Here is a 17,518-nt window from a genome sequence, read left to right on the forward strand (position 1 = left end):
ATTTTCATCTGCCAGTCACTCCGTTAATTCTGAGATTTAAAAAAAAAACTGTTGGCTCAACTTCTTTCTGAGCAGGTCTTGAAATAAGCGGCTACAGCTTTCACCCAAAACAGGTGGAAGCCTTATTAAAATGTTTAAATTTAGTTCCTACATCAGTCCTAACCAGTGGGAATATTTCAGATAAGCATGAATGCTTCTCCTGGTCCCACAAAATGCACCCCTCCTGCAGACAGCTACTTAGTGCCATGCCCCTCACCTCTCCCCACCCCCCACCCCCGCCCACGGCATCCCTTTAAGTTTGGATTTCCAACTTGGCCAAGTGGAGGAACCGCTGGATTCTCAGCCTCCTGTTCCACGCCACCAACCCGCCACACACAATCGATGAGCTGCCTGTCATCACCTGAGTGCTGGAAGTTTGTCAAAATGATACAGATAAGTTTCAATATAGACATGATTTGGGGCTCTTCACCGGTACCATCAGGCAGGTACTGCAATCACTTTGCCCAGTGCCCACCCATGTGCTCAACCTGAAAATTGACTCCAGTGAAAACAATAGATGTTCAAAGAAAACTTTCATTTCCCCACTTGACTTATGTTCACTCCAATGTTAAGCCTCAGATTGGAAGGTAGCATAGTCTGGCCGACCAATTTTGTTCATAATTACTGCCAGTCTAGTTCTATAATCATCTACCAACGAGCATTATTCAAATAGGATGAAACATGCATCTTTTTCACAACCCACTTGAAACAGAACTCATTGTCTGAGTTCGGCATTTAAACAGATTAATAAGAACCCACTAAATTTGCTCAAGTAACCAAATTCATGTGAAAGAAAGATCTGGGACTTCAACAGTTGGCCTTTATAATGGCTGTGAAGCAGATCTACTGCTCATGCTGCTGTCAGAGGATGTAAGCTTTTAATAATCAATTGTTGCACTTGTAACACTTAACAAATAATTGAACTTTTAAACACAAAGACAATCTCGTACAGTAACACACTTTCTGCAGAACACCAAATGATGAATAAACGATGACTGTTACATTGTGTTTGACTTTACATACTGCAAACATTCAACTAATATCAAGTGACTGAAACACAGCAGTTAATGAACATTAAACACGAATAATTAAATGGACTCATAATAATACTTGGTTTACCATTCACAATCAAGTCAACAACGTCAAAAATGCAGTGCATAGATGAATCACCTGGATTTAAGGTGTCACCAGGAATATATTTCATTTGAAGCAGTGTCATACATCAATTTGACATATAAAAGCATTGCATATTTCTAGTTTCACCAAAGAAATCATTTAAAAGTCAGTTGTAAGAGGCACTTGTACAGCAAACATTCTAAATGTATGGAGATAGAAGGCAGTATACCCCTTTTATCATTGTTTACTCATAATTCCAAAGCACAGAAATGCAGCACAACATTTAAAAAGTGTAAGCAGAGTAGATGGGTGATTATAAATTGCCAATTTTTAGGCACAATATCAACTTTACAAACCCTGATTGTATGAAGAATCTTACGAAAATAATTTCATCTGACCAGATGGTTATTAACGAAAAGCCACATCCATATGGACCACCAGAGAGACTAGCGACTGCTGGTCTGTCTGTCCGAAAGAAACTGCAACTTTTTATTATTCATAAAGAGCATAGACCAAGAGGGAAAGAGTAATCATTATATTTAAATATAGAATCAGATCTTTCTGGGTTGGTATTTTTTCTGAATTAGGGACTGGAAACAAATAAAATGTTTGAATCATAGATTAACAAACTAACGGAGGTCTCCTGACAGTACAGTGGCTCAGATGATTGCTTCACACTCTTGACACCATGACTATGCCAGGTATTAACTCCATCATCTTAATTACTGAATTAACATTTACCTTGCTCTGTAGCAAGCACGACATTGACCGCAGTGATTAGAAAGTCTTGCAGTGTTCTAGTCCTCCTATATTCTTAACCAAAACAAATAAGAGCTTTTTGTTCTTCAATGGGGCAACGCTGTTCCAATGATTTATTGCCCAATGCATACCACATTTGTTCAGAGCAGGAATACTCATGTTTGATGATACAAATGTATTTTAAATCTAGGGAAAAGGTTTACTTGGCCACAACCTCATTTCCTACAACTGCCAACCATATATCCCACATTGCCACAATCATTCGGACCATAAGTTCAGAGTGCCATGTAACCTAGGGTACTTACAGCCTACAAAGAGAGAAGGCTTTTGCCAACAGATTTGACTGGACAGAAAACTACATACCCAGAAGTAAAAGTGTTGTAACCCACTACATCACGCATCCTTAAATGGGTTAAAAATATATAAAGGAGTACAGCAAATTAATATTTATGCCAATTCAGTTAATTTTTGAATTGGTTCAGTAACAGGGGAAATTATTTTAACAGTTTGAAAACTATCCTTTTATTTCCATCTGCAATGCAATTTAGATGAAGATGTACACCTATTTTTCAATCAGATTTGAAGGACTACAAATAAATAATGTATGTGGGGAATTTGCACAGCTGTGCATCATGTGAATCATGAGCACATGACCATTTTGTCAAATTTAATTTGAACTGTACAGTCAAAAATTGCAGAAATCAACTGATAATCTGGCACTTTAAATCCAAATTAAATATGTGTTCTGCCCATTAAATGGCACCTTAATTCAGATTAGCACATAACAGATTTAATCATAACTGATACTGGACAATATATCAGAATAGTTAATTTAAATTTAGTCAGCTTGTACACAACTTTACACAGCTTGTGAAACCTCACAAGTCCTTTAAAACATGAAGGACTGTTGTAATATGTACCAGCCTTCAGCCTTGGTTGAGGTAACATTCTTGCATTTAAGTAAAAAGCCCCACTCCCGGACTTCAGCACACTAAAGCACTGAGCACACTTCAAGAAGAAAGGTACTTCGTTAACTGTGAAGCTCTTTGAGATATCCTGAGGCAATGAATGTACATTTTTTTTTAATGATTGAAATATAGAACAACTCAATGTATGCAAATTATTATGACGGTGGGTTTTTTCTTCAAAGGTTGATCAACGTAATTAGGAGCCAACTCTTGGGTGGATAAGCTCTGTAGGTACATCCACCCTCTCATACCTACCCAAGTGGCTATTCCTCATGGTTTTAAGTCAATAGGCTATGAACTAGCAGTCTATTCTACTCTAAGGCCCCACAACTTAGCCAATCCTCTCACAGTATCCAGAAATTTGTAATTTTCTGAATGAGTCATTGATATGATCAGGTGTGACAATGCTGATAAAATTTTCCCCTTCCTAAAGTACTGTCTATTACTAGTTGCTTATTGTTGCAGAGCTGTCTGCTCTTCTGTCACCATGTTTTCTCCAGTCAGAAAATAATGATTATAATTTACAGTTTAGAAAATCATTTCATTTCTGAAGTTGAATGACTTGGAAGCCTGAAGTTTGTGAATTTACGCTTCTCTCTAGGACTTGGTCACATAACTTGGGCTAGCACGCAATACAAGGAAGGGTTACATTGTTGGAAATCCATATTAGTAGTTTAGGTAGATGTTAAGGATCATGGGACACTGTATAATGAACAGCACAATTTTCCCAGTTACCTGTGCAATATTCAAAACCAGCAATGCATAAAAGAGACATTAACTGGTGAAATCTCATTTGTGGGACCTTGCTGTGAACAAAATGGTTGCTACATTGGCCTACATAACAGTCGCTGTGGTCCAAAACAATTGGCTGGAAGTGAAATTTTGAGTTTGAGGTGCCCTGAAAGATGTACCAGTAATTAAGGCTGATATCAATACAAGTTGGCTCTTTCTCTCTATAGTTATCCGAAGTAACTTAATTTCTTCTCGGGGGCCATTAAGAGAATGAAGGAAAGGATAAGGGATTTGCATGATATGGGGAAACATTCAGCTGTGTTCCATTGTGACAGAGAAACAAGTGCCAACTTCACAATTTCTATTTTATGCGGCCAGTGAATTGCATAAACAGAATACATAACTCGGAACAGTATGACAGGCACCCTGTTTATTCTGCTCTTTGGAAAGTTCTTCACAACTCGCTTGTGAAATAAAATAGAAAATCCATTCTCAGCTATACCATTTCAACATAATCAGTAACAGCTGCCTGGCTGCTCTTCATGGCCATCAACATAATTTACTCTCACAGCCTAGCAATTAAGTGAAAGACAAAGCATTATCTACTCATGCACTAGAGTAATTTGGTTGAAATTGAACTAGGGATTGAGCATGCAATTTTGCAAAACATCCCGAAGCACTTGTGTTTTACCCAAGTATCTATGCATTACAATGTGATCTCCTTTGGATATCTTTAACCATGAGACAAATGACATCCTTTTCACTGTGACAAAGACAAGCTATCCATCCTCATCCTTCTTGACCTCTTTGCAGCCTTTGACACAGTTGATTGCACCATTCTCCTCCAATGTCTTTCCCTTGTCATCCAGCTGGGTGAGAGTGCCCTCGCCTGGTTAACTCTTAGCTATCTAATTGTAGTCATTGAGTCGCTGTGGCTCAGTTCATAGCACCCTTGCCTTTGAATCAGAGGGTTGTGGGTTCATGTCCCACTCCTGGAAACCAAGAACTGGGATTGTACTCGAAAGAGTTGGAATCTGTGACTGTTGATAACGCGAAAGAGTTTCCCACACTGTTATCTCTGGTGTCCCCCAAGGATCAATCCTTGGCTTCCTTCTATTTCTCATCTACATGCTGCCCCTCATCTGAAAAAACAATGGGCTAAATTTTCACTTGGCAGCAGAGGTGGGACCAGAGATGGATAGGCCTGCAATTTCCTGCTACTAACTGCATGCAAATAGCTGGTAGCCAATTAGAGGGCCCATTAAGGCCACTCCACATACACTGAAATTCTCTAGTTGGTGCACGGGCCCCCACTGAGGTCAAAATATGGCCAGGGAATGGAGGTGGCCTCCTGATAGCAGATCAAAGGACCAGTGCAGTGGGTTCTCCCTCCAAGATGATAGCCTGAAGCTGTGGCCTTTTTGATTTTAAAAAAATTGTAAAAGCTCTTCTGAGGATCTCTCCATCTTGTGGCACCCTCTGTTTCTCAAAACTTTACTAGCAGCTTCCACCTCTGCCAGTTTGACTGCCATTCTTTCAGTGTTGGCCTGCCAGCTGGAAGCAGTCTCCTTAAAAATTGCTGTCTGTGTTCCAGTGCGGGCATGTGAGACCCGCATTTGCTCCAGATGGATCCACAAATGAAAATCCAGCTCAATATCAGTTTCCACATGTACACTGATGACACCCAATTTTACCTTTCCACCAGCTTTCTGGGCCCCATCAATGTCTCTCAATTGTCAGACTGCTTGCCTGACATTCAATACTGAATGAGCAGCAATTTCCTCCAATTAAATATTGGGAAGAACTAAAACCATTGTTTTTGGTCCCCACCATAAACTGTGCTCCACCCCTCTCCCTGGCAACTGTCTGTGGCTGAACCAGACTGTTTGCAAACTTCATGTTATACTTGACTCCGCGATGAACATCCAGTCTGTCACTAAGACCACCAATTTCACCTTTTAACACAGCACGACTCCACCTGTATCTCACCCCTTCTGCTGACGAAACCCTCATTCATGCCTTTGTTACTTAGATATTTGACCATTCTAATGCAATCCTGACCGGCCTCCAACATTCTACCCTCCTAAACTTGTGGACGTTCAAAACTCTGCTGCCTGTGTCCCAACTCAGATCAAATTGTGTTCACCTCTATCCCCGCTGACCTACATTGGCTCCCAGTTAAGCAATGCTTTGATTGTAAATTCTCATCTTTGTTTTCAAAACCCTCCAAGGGCAGACCCTCCCTATTTCTGTAATCTCCCCTAATATGAAGTCTTACTGGGACATTGGCACTCTACTAATTCTTGATCTTGCGCATCCCTGATTTTAATTGTTCTATCATTAGTGGCTGTGCTTTCAGTTGCCTAGACCCTGAACTTTGGAATGCCCTCCCTGAATTTTTCCACCTCACTTTGCTCCTTTAAGACACTCCTTAAAACCTAACTCTTTTGGTAATTTGATCTAATATCTCCTTATGTGACTCGGTGTCATATTTTGTTTCATAATACCTCTGTGAAGAACCTTCAGCTGTTTTATTACAGTAAAGGAGCTACATAAATACAACTTGTTGCTGTATGAGATGTATCAAACTAGTTTTTGGAATCATGCAACTTCCCACTTTCTCCCCTTTTGTCTCCCTAGTTGTTATACCTCTGCCACTCTTAAATGCGCTATTCAAATAGTGCATGACAACAGGCTGGTGCTGTGTCACACGGTTTTGAGAGATGCTTATTTTCTACTTGGCACCAATGTAAAAGGATATAGTTAGAAATAGGTACCAGTGCAACACATGTGCCATCTCAAACAAATTTATATACATTGCTTGGCAGGCTGAGAAAAATGCTGCTCTTTGTCTAACAACATATGCTTTCTATCCATGCAGTTTCTGTCATCAGCTGTATACCCGTGATCAATAGCTTCTCTTCTCAATGTACTTTGTGATCACTTGTTATGTCTATGCTGTAGCCAAGTGTGAAATGAGTTTACTGTGCCAGTCAAACCCTTTCATCAATGAATCTCTGGATCTGGATGCTAGATTTGAATGTTTTATGAGGTGAAAAATTTGCTCAGATAATATGCCTAACCAAGATCACGGTCTATCAACCAGAATTTTATATGTAAAAATAAAAAAGTTTTCAAAATATAAGTTTTATATAAGCATTTATATTTATTTTGGAGTGTTATGTGAAAACAGTATTTCTATAATAAAATTTGAATCAATCATGTACATTGTGACCAATAACCTGGTTTTCTTTTTCCTTGTTGGTTCAGTACTTAGATCTATTTTCTCTTTCCTAACTGCTCAAGTTCAATGTTATGCAAAACCTTTCCCCTAATTTTAATTTCCCTGAAATGCCTTGCAGCAAAAATAGGAAACAATGTATCTGTTGCAATGGCTGCTCCCTCACTCAGCTATACCCATTGCATCCAGCATGTATTACTCTTTCATTTGAATTTTAAAAAAATTAAGAAGCAGATCAGTTATTTCCTGCTGTTTTATGCCCTTCTAGACAAACATGGATATAAGTTCAACTACCAATCTACAGAAACAATTAATCATTCATTATATTAGAAAAATCATAAACAACCATAAACCTGGCTTTAACAATGTCCTGTCTTACAGCAATATCTGCTGGGACTCTGGGTATATCCTCTTACCCCTTCTGAAACTTCAATATTCTCACTCAGCTAACTCATTCCCCATCTTCAATGTAAAGGCTGTGACATACGCAAACAAAAATGTGCAGGCACGTGGAAGATTACAATGCCCAGCAAGCAACATGTGGCACCCTGTCCAGCTCTCTAAGGCTGTTTAGTTGCCTGCTCACTGGGGAGAGAAAGGAAAAATGAAAAGAAATGAAATCAAGACCTTAATATAGGGGGAAAGAACATAAATAACATAGAAGCACATGATTCAGAGAGTAGAGTGAGAGTGTGGAAGGGATTAGGAGGAAGTAAAAAAAAACAAGTGCACAGTGGAAAAGAAAAGGGAGAGAGAGAAAAGCCAAGTGAAAGAACAGAGCAAAAGAATTCTAACCTAGGCATTGTGAGACTAAAACATTTTTGGTGAGGCTTAACCCAAAGAAAACTGAAAGGAGATGACCTTGCCTGGAAAAGTTCGAGAACAACTTTAAAGTTAAATGCTGTGTAGACTACAAAAAAAAAAGACATTTACACACAGACACACACACACATACATACATACACACACACACACACACTGTATGAAGTGGTTGGCTAGAGTCTTTTAAAATAGGAGATGTGTATTGTGATGTTGTTACACAGCATTAATTTAGCATACAGCACTTTCTTATTTTGACATCTTAACACATAAACCATGTCTTTAGTTTCGATAAAGCAGCATTCGCTCTGCGCAGGTCTGTCCAACTAGGCTTGCATATTGTCGTACTGCTTCTTCATCATTGGCTCTCTTCTTTCGTCTCTGGTAGATGCTGTAAGGCATAACTGTATTCCTGTACAGTACAAGAACTTTACCAAGGTCTCGGAATCTATTTTCATCTTCTGGAAAAAAAACATCAATAGTTGCTTAATAAAGACTGTACACAGTAGACAATCATTTTATCAGTTAGATAGTGAACAGCATTGTACAGTCAGGCAAGGTCCAACCAGTTTCAAATAAAATTAAGGTGTAAGGTTGAGCATTTTCAATTGTAAGTAATTTCGATTTACAAAATGGATTCTTTTCACCAGATTCCAATATTAAAAAAAAACAATCACAGGACGATGTGTCAGGAAATAAAACAAGATTTAATGTTTGAAAAGTGTTCACTTTGATTTTAATTTTTGTTGATCTTCTTCATTTCTATTTTCTGGAGCAATATTCAATAAACTCATCATTTCTGAAGGGTTATAGTTTTTAAACTACAATTTGCAAATCTTTTTCTTTCAACTCCTCCATATAAGTCAGCTTTTAACACAAATAAAATACATTGGGTAACACTTGTCTCATGTAAACTGTCCCCATGCTCCTGACCCTACCGTCCATTTATTTTGATTCACCCTTTGTGAAGCACCTTGGCATGTTTTTCTATTTTATAAATTCAATATAAACGTAAGCTGCTGGTAAGTACTTCCCAATTTATAAAATTATAAAAAGTAACTTGGATGTGCAATTTTTCAAACTGATGAGAGGGGAAGGAGTTGAATATTTATGCATAAATTGGGGGAATATGGTCTATATACACACGCACCAATAGGGTTCTTATGAATGTGCATTCTTTTAATTATAAACAAGTCAGTGTAAAGTCTATAACAAACTAAGATTCATTACAGTTCTAGTTCACTTTCTGTTCTTTCAATTATAACTTTAAAAAATTTTGAATTATTATTTTAACAAACTTTTGTTCTAATTTTGAGAGGTTCAACCAGTAAATTTAAAATGGGTAGATAACATCTGTTCATCATTCCAGAGTGATGAAAGGAAGAATGAAATCATATTTATATAACACTTCCCATGTCCTGCTTATGCCTGAAAGAACTTTACAGTTCATTAATTACTTTAGAAGTGTTGCCACTTGTTCCATAGGTAAAACTACCAACCAAGTGGCATACAGCAAGGTCCAGCAAACAACAATGAGATGAATGACAAGTCAATGCTCATTCGTGGTGTTGCTCGAGGAAGAAATGTCAGCAGAGGTACCATGGGTTCTTTTATGTTCACCTGAAAAGGCGGGTCTAGATTTTCATTCCTGAGGTGGGTAGCACGAGTTGGGAAATTACCCAGCTCGCTGCATCTGCCTTGAGAGAAATTCCACTGAATGGTGGGATCGTCATTCTGAGGGGGCGGGTACAGGATGTGGTCAGGCCTGTTGCCCCTAGACGACAATCAGAGATGCTCACAGGGGTTGCCGAGCGCCAAAGCAGGCTGTTTAAAATGCCCACTTGGTTCTCTTGTACTTCAACCTGGTTGTTTGCTTATGTTTTACGTCCACTAGCCCTCATCTTTTATACTCCCTCAACACCTCCACCCACTCCCAATGCACCATCAATGCCAACCCATGTCCCCCATACATCCCCACTGGCCCCTCATACCCTCCATGCCAATTCATGCCCCCACATACCCCTAATGACCCCTCACACCTTCCATGCAACTTAACGCTAACCCACCCATCACAGCCCCTTATAACCCTATGCCAACTCAAGCCAACCAATGCCAACCCACTCACCACATTGGCCCTTACACACTCCATACCAACTCACCCAATATCCACCTTGGGCAGACCTCAGGAGCCATGCTGAGATGAAACAGAGGTCTAAATAGGTCAAATATCGATTTAGTGGATTTACAATTCTACCGCTGAGATTATGAGCCTGGTATTAACAGCGTTAACATGGGAAGACAGTGAATAGATACTGCTGCCCTGTGATTCAAAATAAACCAGGTACTTTTGCATTAGGACCTTTGTTTAAAATTCATTTTTACAGGATGTGGGTGTCACTGGCTAGGCCAGCATTTATTACCCATCCCTAATTGGCCTTGAGGTGTTAGTGAACTGCCTTCTTGAACTGCTGCACCCTGTGCAGTGTAGATACACCCACAGTGCTGTTAGGGAGGGAGTTCCAAGATTTTAACCCAGCGACAGTGAAGGAATGGCGATATATTTCCAAGTCAGGGTGGTGAGTGGCTTGGAGGGGAACTTCCAGGTGGTGGTGTTCCCATCTATCTGCATGTCCTTCCAGATGGTAGAGGTCATGCATTTGGAAGGTGCTGTCTAAGGAGGCTTTGTGAGTTCCTGCAGTGCATCTTGTAGATGGTACACACTGCTGCTACTGTTCGTCAGTGGTGGAGGGAGTGAATGTTTGTAGATGGGGTGCCAATCAAGAGGGCTTCTTTGTCCTGGATGGTGTCGGGTTTCTTGAGTGTTGCTGGAGCTGCACTCATCCAGGCAAGTGGACAGTATTCCAGCACACTCTCGACTTGTGCCTTGTAGATGGTGGAGTCAGGAGGTGAGTTACTTGTCGCAGGATTCCAAGCCTCTGACCTGCTCTTGTAGCCACAGTATTTATATGGCTAGTCCAGTTCAGTTTCTGGTCAATGGAAACCCCAGTGTGTTGTTAGTGGGGGTTTCAGCAATGGTAATGCCAATGAATGTCAAGGGGCAATGGTTAGATTCTCTCTTGCTGGAGATGGTCATTGCCTGGCACTTGTGTGGCGTGAATGTTACTTGCCACTTGTCAGCCCAAACTTGGACATTGTCCAGGTTTTGCTGCATTTGGACATGGATTGCTTCAGTCCATATAACAGTCGATGCACTTCAAGACTAATTCTTTGGATGCTTTTTCAGACATTCCAAGCACTAAGCTTGATTTTTCTTTATTGAGTCATACTACTTATATATACATACTACAGATATGCTGTCCTAGAGGTGAAGCACTAAAACAGGTCTTGGATGCCTGTTCCTGTTGTTCAGGTGGGCATAATAAAAAACACAGGGATTTCACCAAACATCCTAACTAAGATTATAGTCTCAACCAGCGTCACCAAAAACAGAATCACTAGTCATTTATCTAACTGCTTTCGCAGAATCTTGGTATGTGCGCTTGGCACAATAGCACAATTGCCTATGTAACTGTTGTGTCCTGTCACAGCGCTTCAAAAGGAATCCTTGCATGCGAAATTCTTTAAGACATTTGAGACACGTGATAAGGTACTAATGAGAATTTTTCTTTTCTAAACGTTACAGGTTATCCAGCAATATCTACCATTCAAAGCATGTAGTTTGTATTACAGTTTTCTGAGAATCATAACTTTAGCTAATTCATCAGTGTCTCTGTTGTGGTACTGAAATTCTATATCCAGTTTGATGCTTTAAATGGTGTTATTCAGAAGAAACTCGGCTGAACAAAACTAGACAATAAAGGATGCTCGAATATAATTAATTAAAAAGACTTGCATTTATATAGCATCTTTCATGACCATCAAATGTCCCAAAGTGCCTTACACCTAATGAAGTACTTTTTGAAGTATATCACTATTGTAATGTAGGAAATGCAGCAGCCAATTTGTGCACAGCAACCTCCCACAATCAGCAATGTGATAATGACAAAATAATTTGTTTCTGGTTGTGATGTTGATTGAGGAATAAACACTGGCCGGGACACCAAGATAACTCCCCCAAGCTACTCTTCAACAAAGTGACATGAGATCTTTTATGCCCACCTGAGGGGGCAAATCGGGTCTTGGTTTAACATCTCATCTGAAAGACAACACCTCCAACAATGGAGCACTCCCTCAGTACTGCATGGGATATCAGCCAAGATTGCTGCACTCAAGTCCTGCTTTGGAACTTCAATCTAGAATCTTCTGACACATGTTCATCCCTAAAATCCAACAGAGTAGCTGTGGGAATCACATGGCAGGGAAGATTTTATTAGATGAACAATTTTATATACCACTGTTGATCAATTAACACTAGCATTCACATTTGGAGTGAGGTGAAACACATCATGGGACATGGGAGAAAAACAGTCTGCACTCAATCCTCCATAGTAAAAATATTGCAAGCCCATCTTTCAATTATATAGTAAGTGTATAACACAAATCAAATGCAACAAAATCATATAAATAAAGATTTTGAACAAATGGCAGAATATGAACCGGATGCTGCTTAATGCCTGGAATCAATGCAATTAATAACTGGGCCAAAACTTCCTGCAAAAATAATAGTACATGTGGTTATGAATGCTAAATCAGCTAGCAAGTTCAGGGATAAAGTATACATTGAGTTGCAAATCTCCAAAATTTTCTGGCGTCTTACCCTTAGCTTTCCTGATATTTTTAAGAACTTGCTGGATTTGCGCATTAAACTGTTTGCAGAAAGTTAATGTTCATAATTGATTGCATTAGTGCCCTTCTGACAATATATAATAGAGGACTTCAAAATCATAAACGGTTTTGATAGAGTAGACATGGAGAGAATGTTCCCACTTATGGGAAGAACAAAGCTAGAGGCTATCAATATAAGATGGTCACCAAGAAATCAATTGGAAAGTCAGCAGAAACTTCTTCATCCAAAAAGTGTTGAGAATGTGGAACTTGCTACCACAAGTCGTAAGGGGAGGCTAAATAAGCATAGAGGGAAAGGGAAATAGAGGGTTATGCTGGTAGGTTTAGGTGAGGAAAGATGGGAGAAGCTTGAGTGGAGCATAAATATTGGCATGGACTGTTTGGCCCAAATGGCTTGTTTCTGTGCTGTATATCCTATGTATAATTGTTAATGCAATACCAATCAATCCCTTTGGCCCAGAAAGGAAACAAGTTAAACTGTTAAACCTCATTTCTGCATTTAATAAATTGTGGTTAAGACATTTTAATAATGACAAATTTTTACATTCTTTTACTTTTCCCTTCTGCCTCTTTTCCTCTCAACCCAATCTTTTGTTACCCTTCCTTATTTTTCTTTCCTTGCCTCATTTGACTCTAACCCACCTACCTTTCTTCATGATTTCTGTATTTTTGTCAAGTCTTAAATCTCCTCAGTTAAGGAGATACATTAGCCCTGTCATTCACCAAGGTCGCTTTTTGCGCTTGCATCAAGCTACTTTTCAAGAAGTGCAGGAGAAAGTCCAACTAACGGTGCTCCAGCTAGATTTGGACCATTATGCTTGACTAAGAAGTGAATCCCAGTTATGGACCTGAATCTTCTGGTCGGTGTGCAGGGGTGGGCCCCGCTTGCCGACATGTAAAATGACGCGTGGTGACGTCAGGCATGCGTCCTGACGTCACTGCACGTCATTCCGATCTTCAGTTCGGCGGGCGTGCACCGGAGTCGGCTGCACGTTCGCCGAACTGTCAAAGGCCTGTTAAGGCCATTAATTAACTAATTAAGCTGATTCTCAGGGCTGCCCGTCCAACCTTAAGGTTGGCGGGCAGGCGAAGAGCCCAGGCAGTCTTTGCATTTTTCATGAAATCTCATCCACAGGTAGGATGAGGTTTCATGAAGTGTTTATTAATTAATTAAAATGTGTTCGAAAATTCATAAACATGTCCCAGCTCATGTGACAATGTCACATGAGGGGACATGTCTGAGTAATTTTACTTTTTGCGAAGTTTTATTTTTAAACTAATCTCCGAGGTAGCTCAGGTACAGGTAGCGCTAAGCACTTCCGGGTGCGTGTCACACTGGGCGGGCCTTAATTGACCCGCCCAAACAAAATGGCGACGCGCAGCCCATCGTGGGCGGCGATTCGCTACGCGTCTTCCCGCGCCCGCTCCCAAACCGCCTGCCTGACGGGGAGAAAATTCTCCCCATAGTCTTTGCTCCACACATTGTTTGAGGTAGCCCAGGCCCTACTGGAGCACATGGTTCAAACAACTGATTATGGACAGACACTTCAAGTACTGTATTGAAAGAAACTGATCTGTATCGCACTTAATGTAATGTCAAATTTTAAATTGTTATGTAGTGTACTTTTACAAATTTTATGAATAAAATATATTTTTGGAAAAACGATTTGGGCGTATCGAATTCTGAGACTTTGAAAAACTGAAAAGATGCTTGTGTGACATTGTTGCTCCAGGCACTGAATTTACTAATGTCATGCAGTTGGTGAATAAATATTTTGCTAACATGTTCAGTGCTGAATGGCATAAATAGCCAAGGAAAAAAACTGTTGCCCTATATTTATGACTTGGTAATACTCATATATAGTTTAAGCAAAATAAAATACGATTGTGCATTACTGTAGCTTGAATAGAGTATGCAGTGTAATAACAAACCATCTGGTTAACAGCTGGTATTGTAACAAGATAATTAAATAGAAAAAGCATTTAATTTAGCTTTTCTTCAAATCAAAATGATCATTTTTTTTGAAGTTTGAGCAGAAAACACTATCCAAGTATTGAGCCCAATTGCTCTTACTATGATGAAATAGAAAATAGCACAGCACGTAGAGAGAATTGCAAGGTATTATAATTTAAAATGAAGCATCTGTTGCAACATGAAACATACAGCAATTACACTGCATGAATCCAGGACACTTAATTTTGTGCAGTTCACATATAATTAAAATAACTCACCGACAACAGAATTATTGTAAAATCTGTCACAGCTTCATGATTGAATAGCAATACATATATAATAAAATGGAAGCCATTGTTTTATTATTTTTAATCCCCTCGAGCACGTGCTTCCTTTCCTTGCATGTTGCAAGTACAGATTGGCTGCCATGTTTGTCTATATGCATGTCGTGAGCTCTGAAAAAAAATTAATTCTTTGAACAAGCATTGAGATGTTTCAACTCAATAAAGCAGGACATAAATGTACGGCAAAAAGGTAAAATAAACCCAGATTATTTAATCAAAGTTTGCCAAGAAAGACCAGGACACACAATGGAAATGAAAGAAAGTACATTTAGAATACTTAGCAAAAACAATTCTTTATTCAGGTGACAGATCCGGAAGAATATGTCAGGCAAGGTAATGAGGGAAAAACATTGCCGCTATTCAAGTTTAGACGGATGGGATAATGGAAGAGTTAAAGTGCCAGAGAGATGAGCTCCAAAGGACCAAATGGCTTTTTTCCATTCCTAACTTCTTTAGTTTAGTAAGAATAAGGGAAACACAAAAAAGACAGATGGACATTCTCCACACATTGTGCTCCCTTCAATCTATCACCACAGGTTTCATTTCCAGATCAGGCTTTTCCACCAAGTTAGAAATTGTAGCTACAGATTGCAATGAACTAATGATCCAGTACACCGTTTGCCTTTTAAAGAAAATGGGATCAGCCAATTTTATCTTGACGAACACACCTGTGACATCACCTTCTGCATTTTCCAGCACATGACTTCCCAGGACCAGCGGATATGGAACCATTGGACATGTGGTGAATGCTCAATTAAGGAACATATTTTGTTGCTGGAAATGTGAAAGATGAGCCACTGCAGACAACACTCAGATCCTTAATGAGAGAATTGACGTAAGCAAAGAAAGCTATGAACACAGCTTTCTATAACATAACAGATTGGGGTCAGTTAGAAATTTCTACAAAGTTGAGTTGTTTTGGGTTGGTCTTTTCAAAATTAGCTGTGGCAATATACAAACATTTAAAATCTCAGAGAGCTGCACCAAGTATTTCTACTATTGAATAATTTCATACAATATCAGGAAAAACTCTGCATTTTCTCAGACTAGCTGATTCTTCAAGTAAACAGGTCATCTGTAATGAAGAACAGTTAATCTGGAGCAGGTGCTGAACTGCAATGTGTGTGCAATGCAGGTGTACAATCAAATTCCCATGTTTGATGCAAGAATACAAATATCACAAAGACAGAGGTTTTCAGAAAATAGCATATACGCACTAGTATATGCATACTGACAGAACAACTCTTATCATTTTCTGAATCATGTTGCAAAACTTTAAATAGCAACACACTGAATGCACAGTTTTTTTGTGCTATAAGGATCTGGAATTAACAGATGAAGCTACTTCACTCCCTCCACTGTAACAAAATCTCAAAAGCAACCGATTCAATCAAGCTTTTGGTCATTTCTGCTGCCAGTGATTCATTTCCTTTTACTTGTTTCTGAAGCACTTTGACAGATGTCTTTATGTTAAAGATATAATATGAATGCAAGTTGTGGACATTTCCCAATATTTCTACCAATATTAATTTGGCTCCCTCATACTTAGGTTCCATAATTCCACCAATGCTGCTACTCCCTCCTCTTTCCTAATTGTAATCAGTATCCAAAATTTAAAATAAAGTATTCACAGAAAATGAACAGAATGAAGGACTTTAATTCTAAAAACAAACCCTAATGTTAACACCTCCTCTTCTGGGCACAATGTGTGAACAACAAAGCTCTCTGAATCAGAGCTGGTCACAGTGATAGGGTAAACATAAATTTCAAGTAAATGGATTAAAAATAATTAACATTAAATGTTTTCAAATCACTCATCAATTGAGACTAATTATAGGATTAGGAACGGAATAAAATGCATTCCTTTGGGAAATTACAGGTTTCAAAAAAAAAAGGGTTGAACACTTTTTTAAAACAAACCAGAGGACCGTCTCCTTCAGTTTTACCAAAGCAACTATATGGGCACATTAGCTTTCCATTTTTAGTAAAGCATTACTACAGTATTAAAATTAGACATTGAGAATGTTATTTGTTCAAAGTAGACTATATTCTAGGAACTAGGAAAGTATCATTAGACAAAGTAGATAGGAAAGGATCAAGATCTCATTGGGTTGATGTCAGAACATGTTTTGTATACAGTTCATTTAAAATAATGCATGTTTAGAAAGATTTTTCACCAAAGGAGACTAGAATTCTTGTCAATCAATTTATAAATTTGTCAGATTTAACAGGCAACTTGGTCAGATATAGAAAATGGGTCAGGGAGGACCCATTAATGTTTTGTTTATCAATGCTTGCACAATGCCAACTAAGTACTACAATTGATGCCTGCTTTTAAGGTGAATTGTCCAATTATTTTTTCAAAACTAGCTGAAATGAAGAGTTTTCCTTAACTATGATGGCCTTTGTAGTCAAATAGCTCATTACCATGCACTGTTTGGATAGCCATTTTGGTGAGTTACTGGAGGATCAGCAGAATCTATAAAATAATGGTGGAACAGAAACTGCAGCTTTTGAATGATGTATTGAACTGAACTGCTACTTGCCTGCTCAAAGGTGCAGGTGGATTTTAAAAGATTACATGGACTATTTGAAGAGCAGGAACTTTTACAATACCATTGCCAACAACCACCCTTCAACTAATTACACCAAAACAAAAGCTCTCATTTTCATTATCCCTGTTCTTGCTAATCTCCATTGATTCAGTCTCCCTAAACACGGACCGTGCAACTTCCTCCAGGTCTACATTTCAGCACGGCTCTCTGATCTTGCAATTATGGCTTCCTTTACAACCACTTCT

The 17,518-nt window shown here is 39.0% G+C and overlaps 1 protein-coding gene across 8 annotated transcripts in view; it reads right to left on the bottom strand.

Annotated features, from left to right (window-relative positions):
- Window positions 1–900: 900 nt before the first annotated feature.
- ate1 (arginyltransferase 1) overlaps window positions 901–17,518 on the bottom strand; it is a 270,016-nt gene continuing 253,398 nt past the window's right edge. For all 8 annotated transcript variants that reach the window (XM_078564783.1, XM_078564788.1, XM_078564787.1 and 5 more), the window contains one exon: window positions 901–8,135. In XM_078564783.1, coding sequence (XP_078420909.1) covers window positions 7,957–8,135 — 179 coding nt within the window. In that variant the 3' untranslated portion in view covers window positions 901–7,956. The remainder of the gene's footprint in view (window positions 8,136–17,518) is intronic.

The sequence above is a fragment of the Cetorhinus maximus genome, chromosome 20 (genome assembly GCF_964194155.1).
Source record: "Cetorhinus maximus chromosome 20, sCetMax3.hap1.1, whole genome shotgun sequence".
In the NCBI taxonomy this organism is placed as follows: Eukaryota; Metazoa; Chordata; class Chondrichthyes; order Lamniformes; family Cetorhinidae; genus Cetorhinus; species Cetorhinus maximus.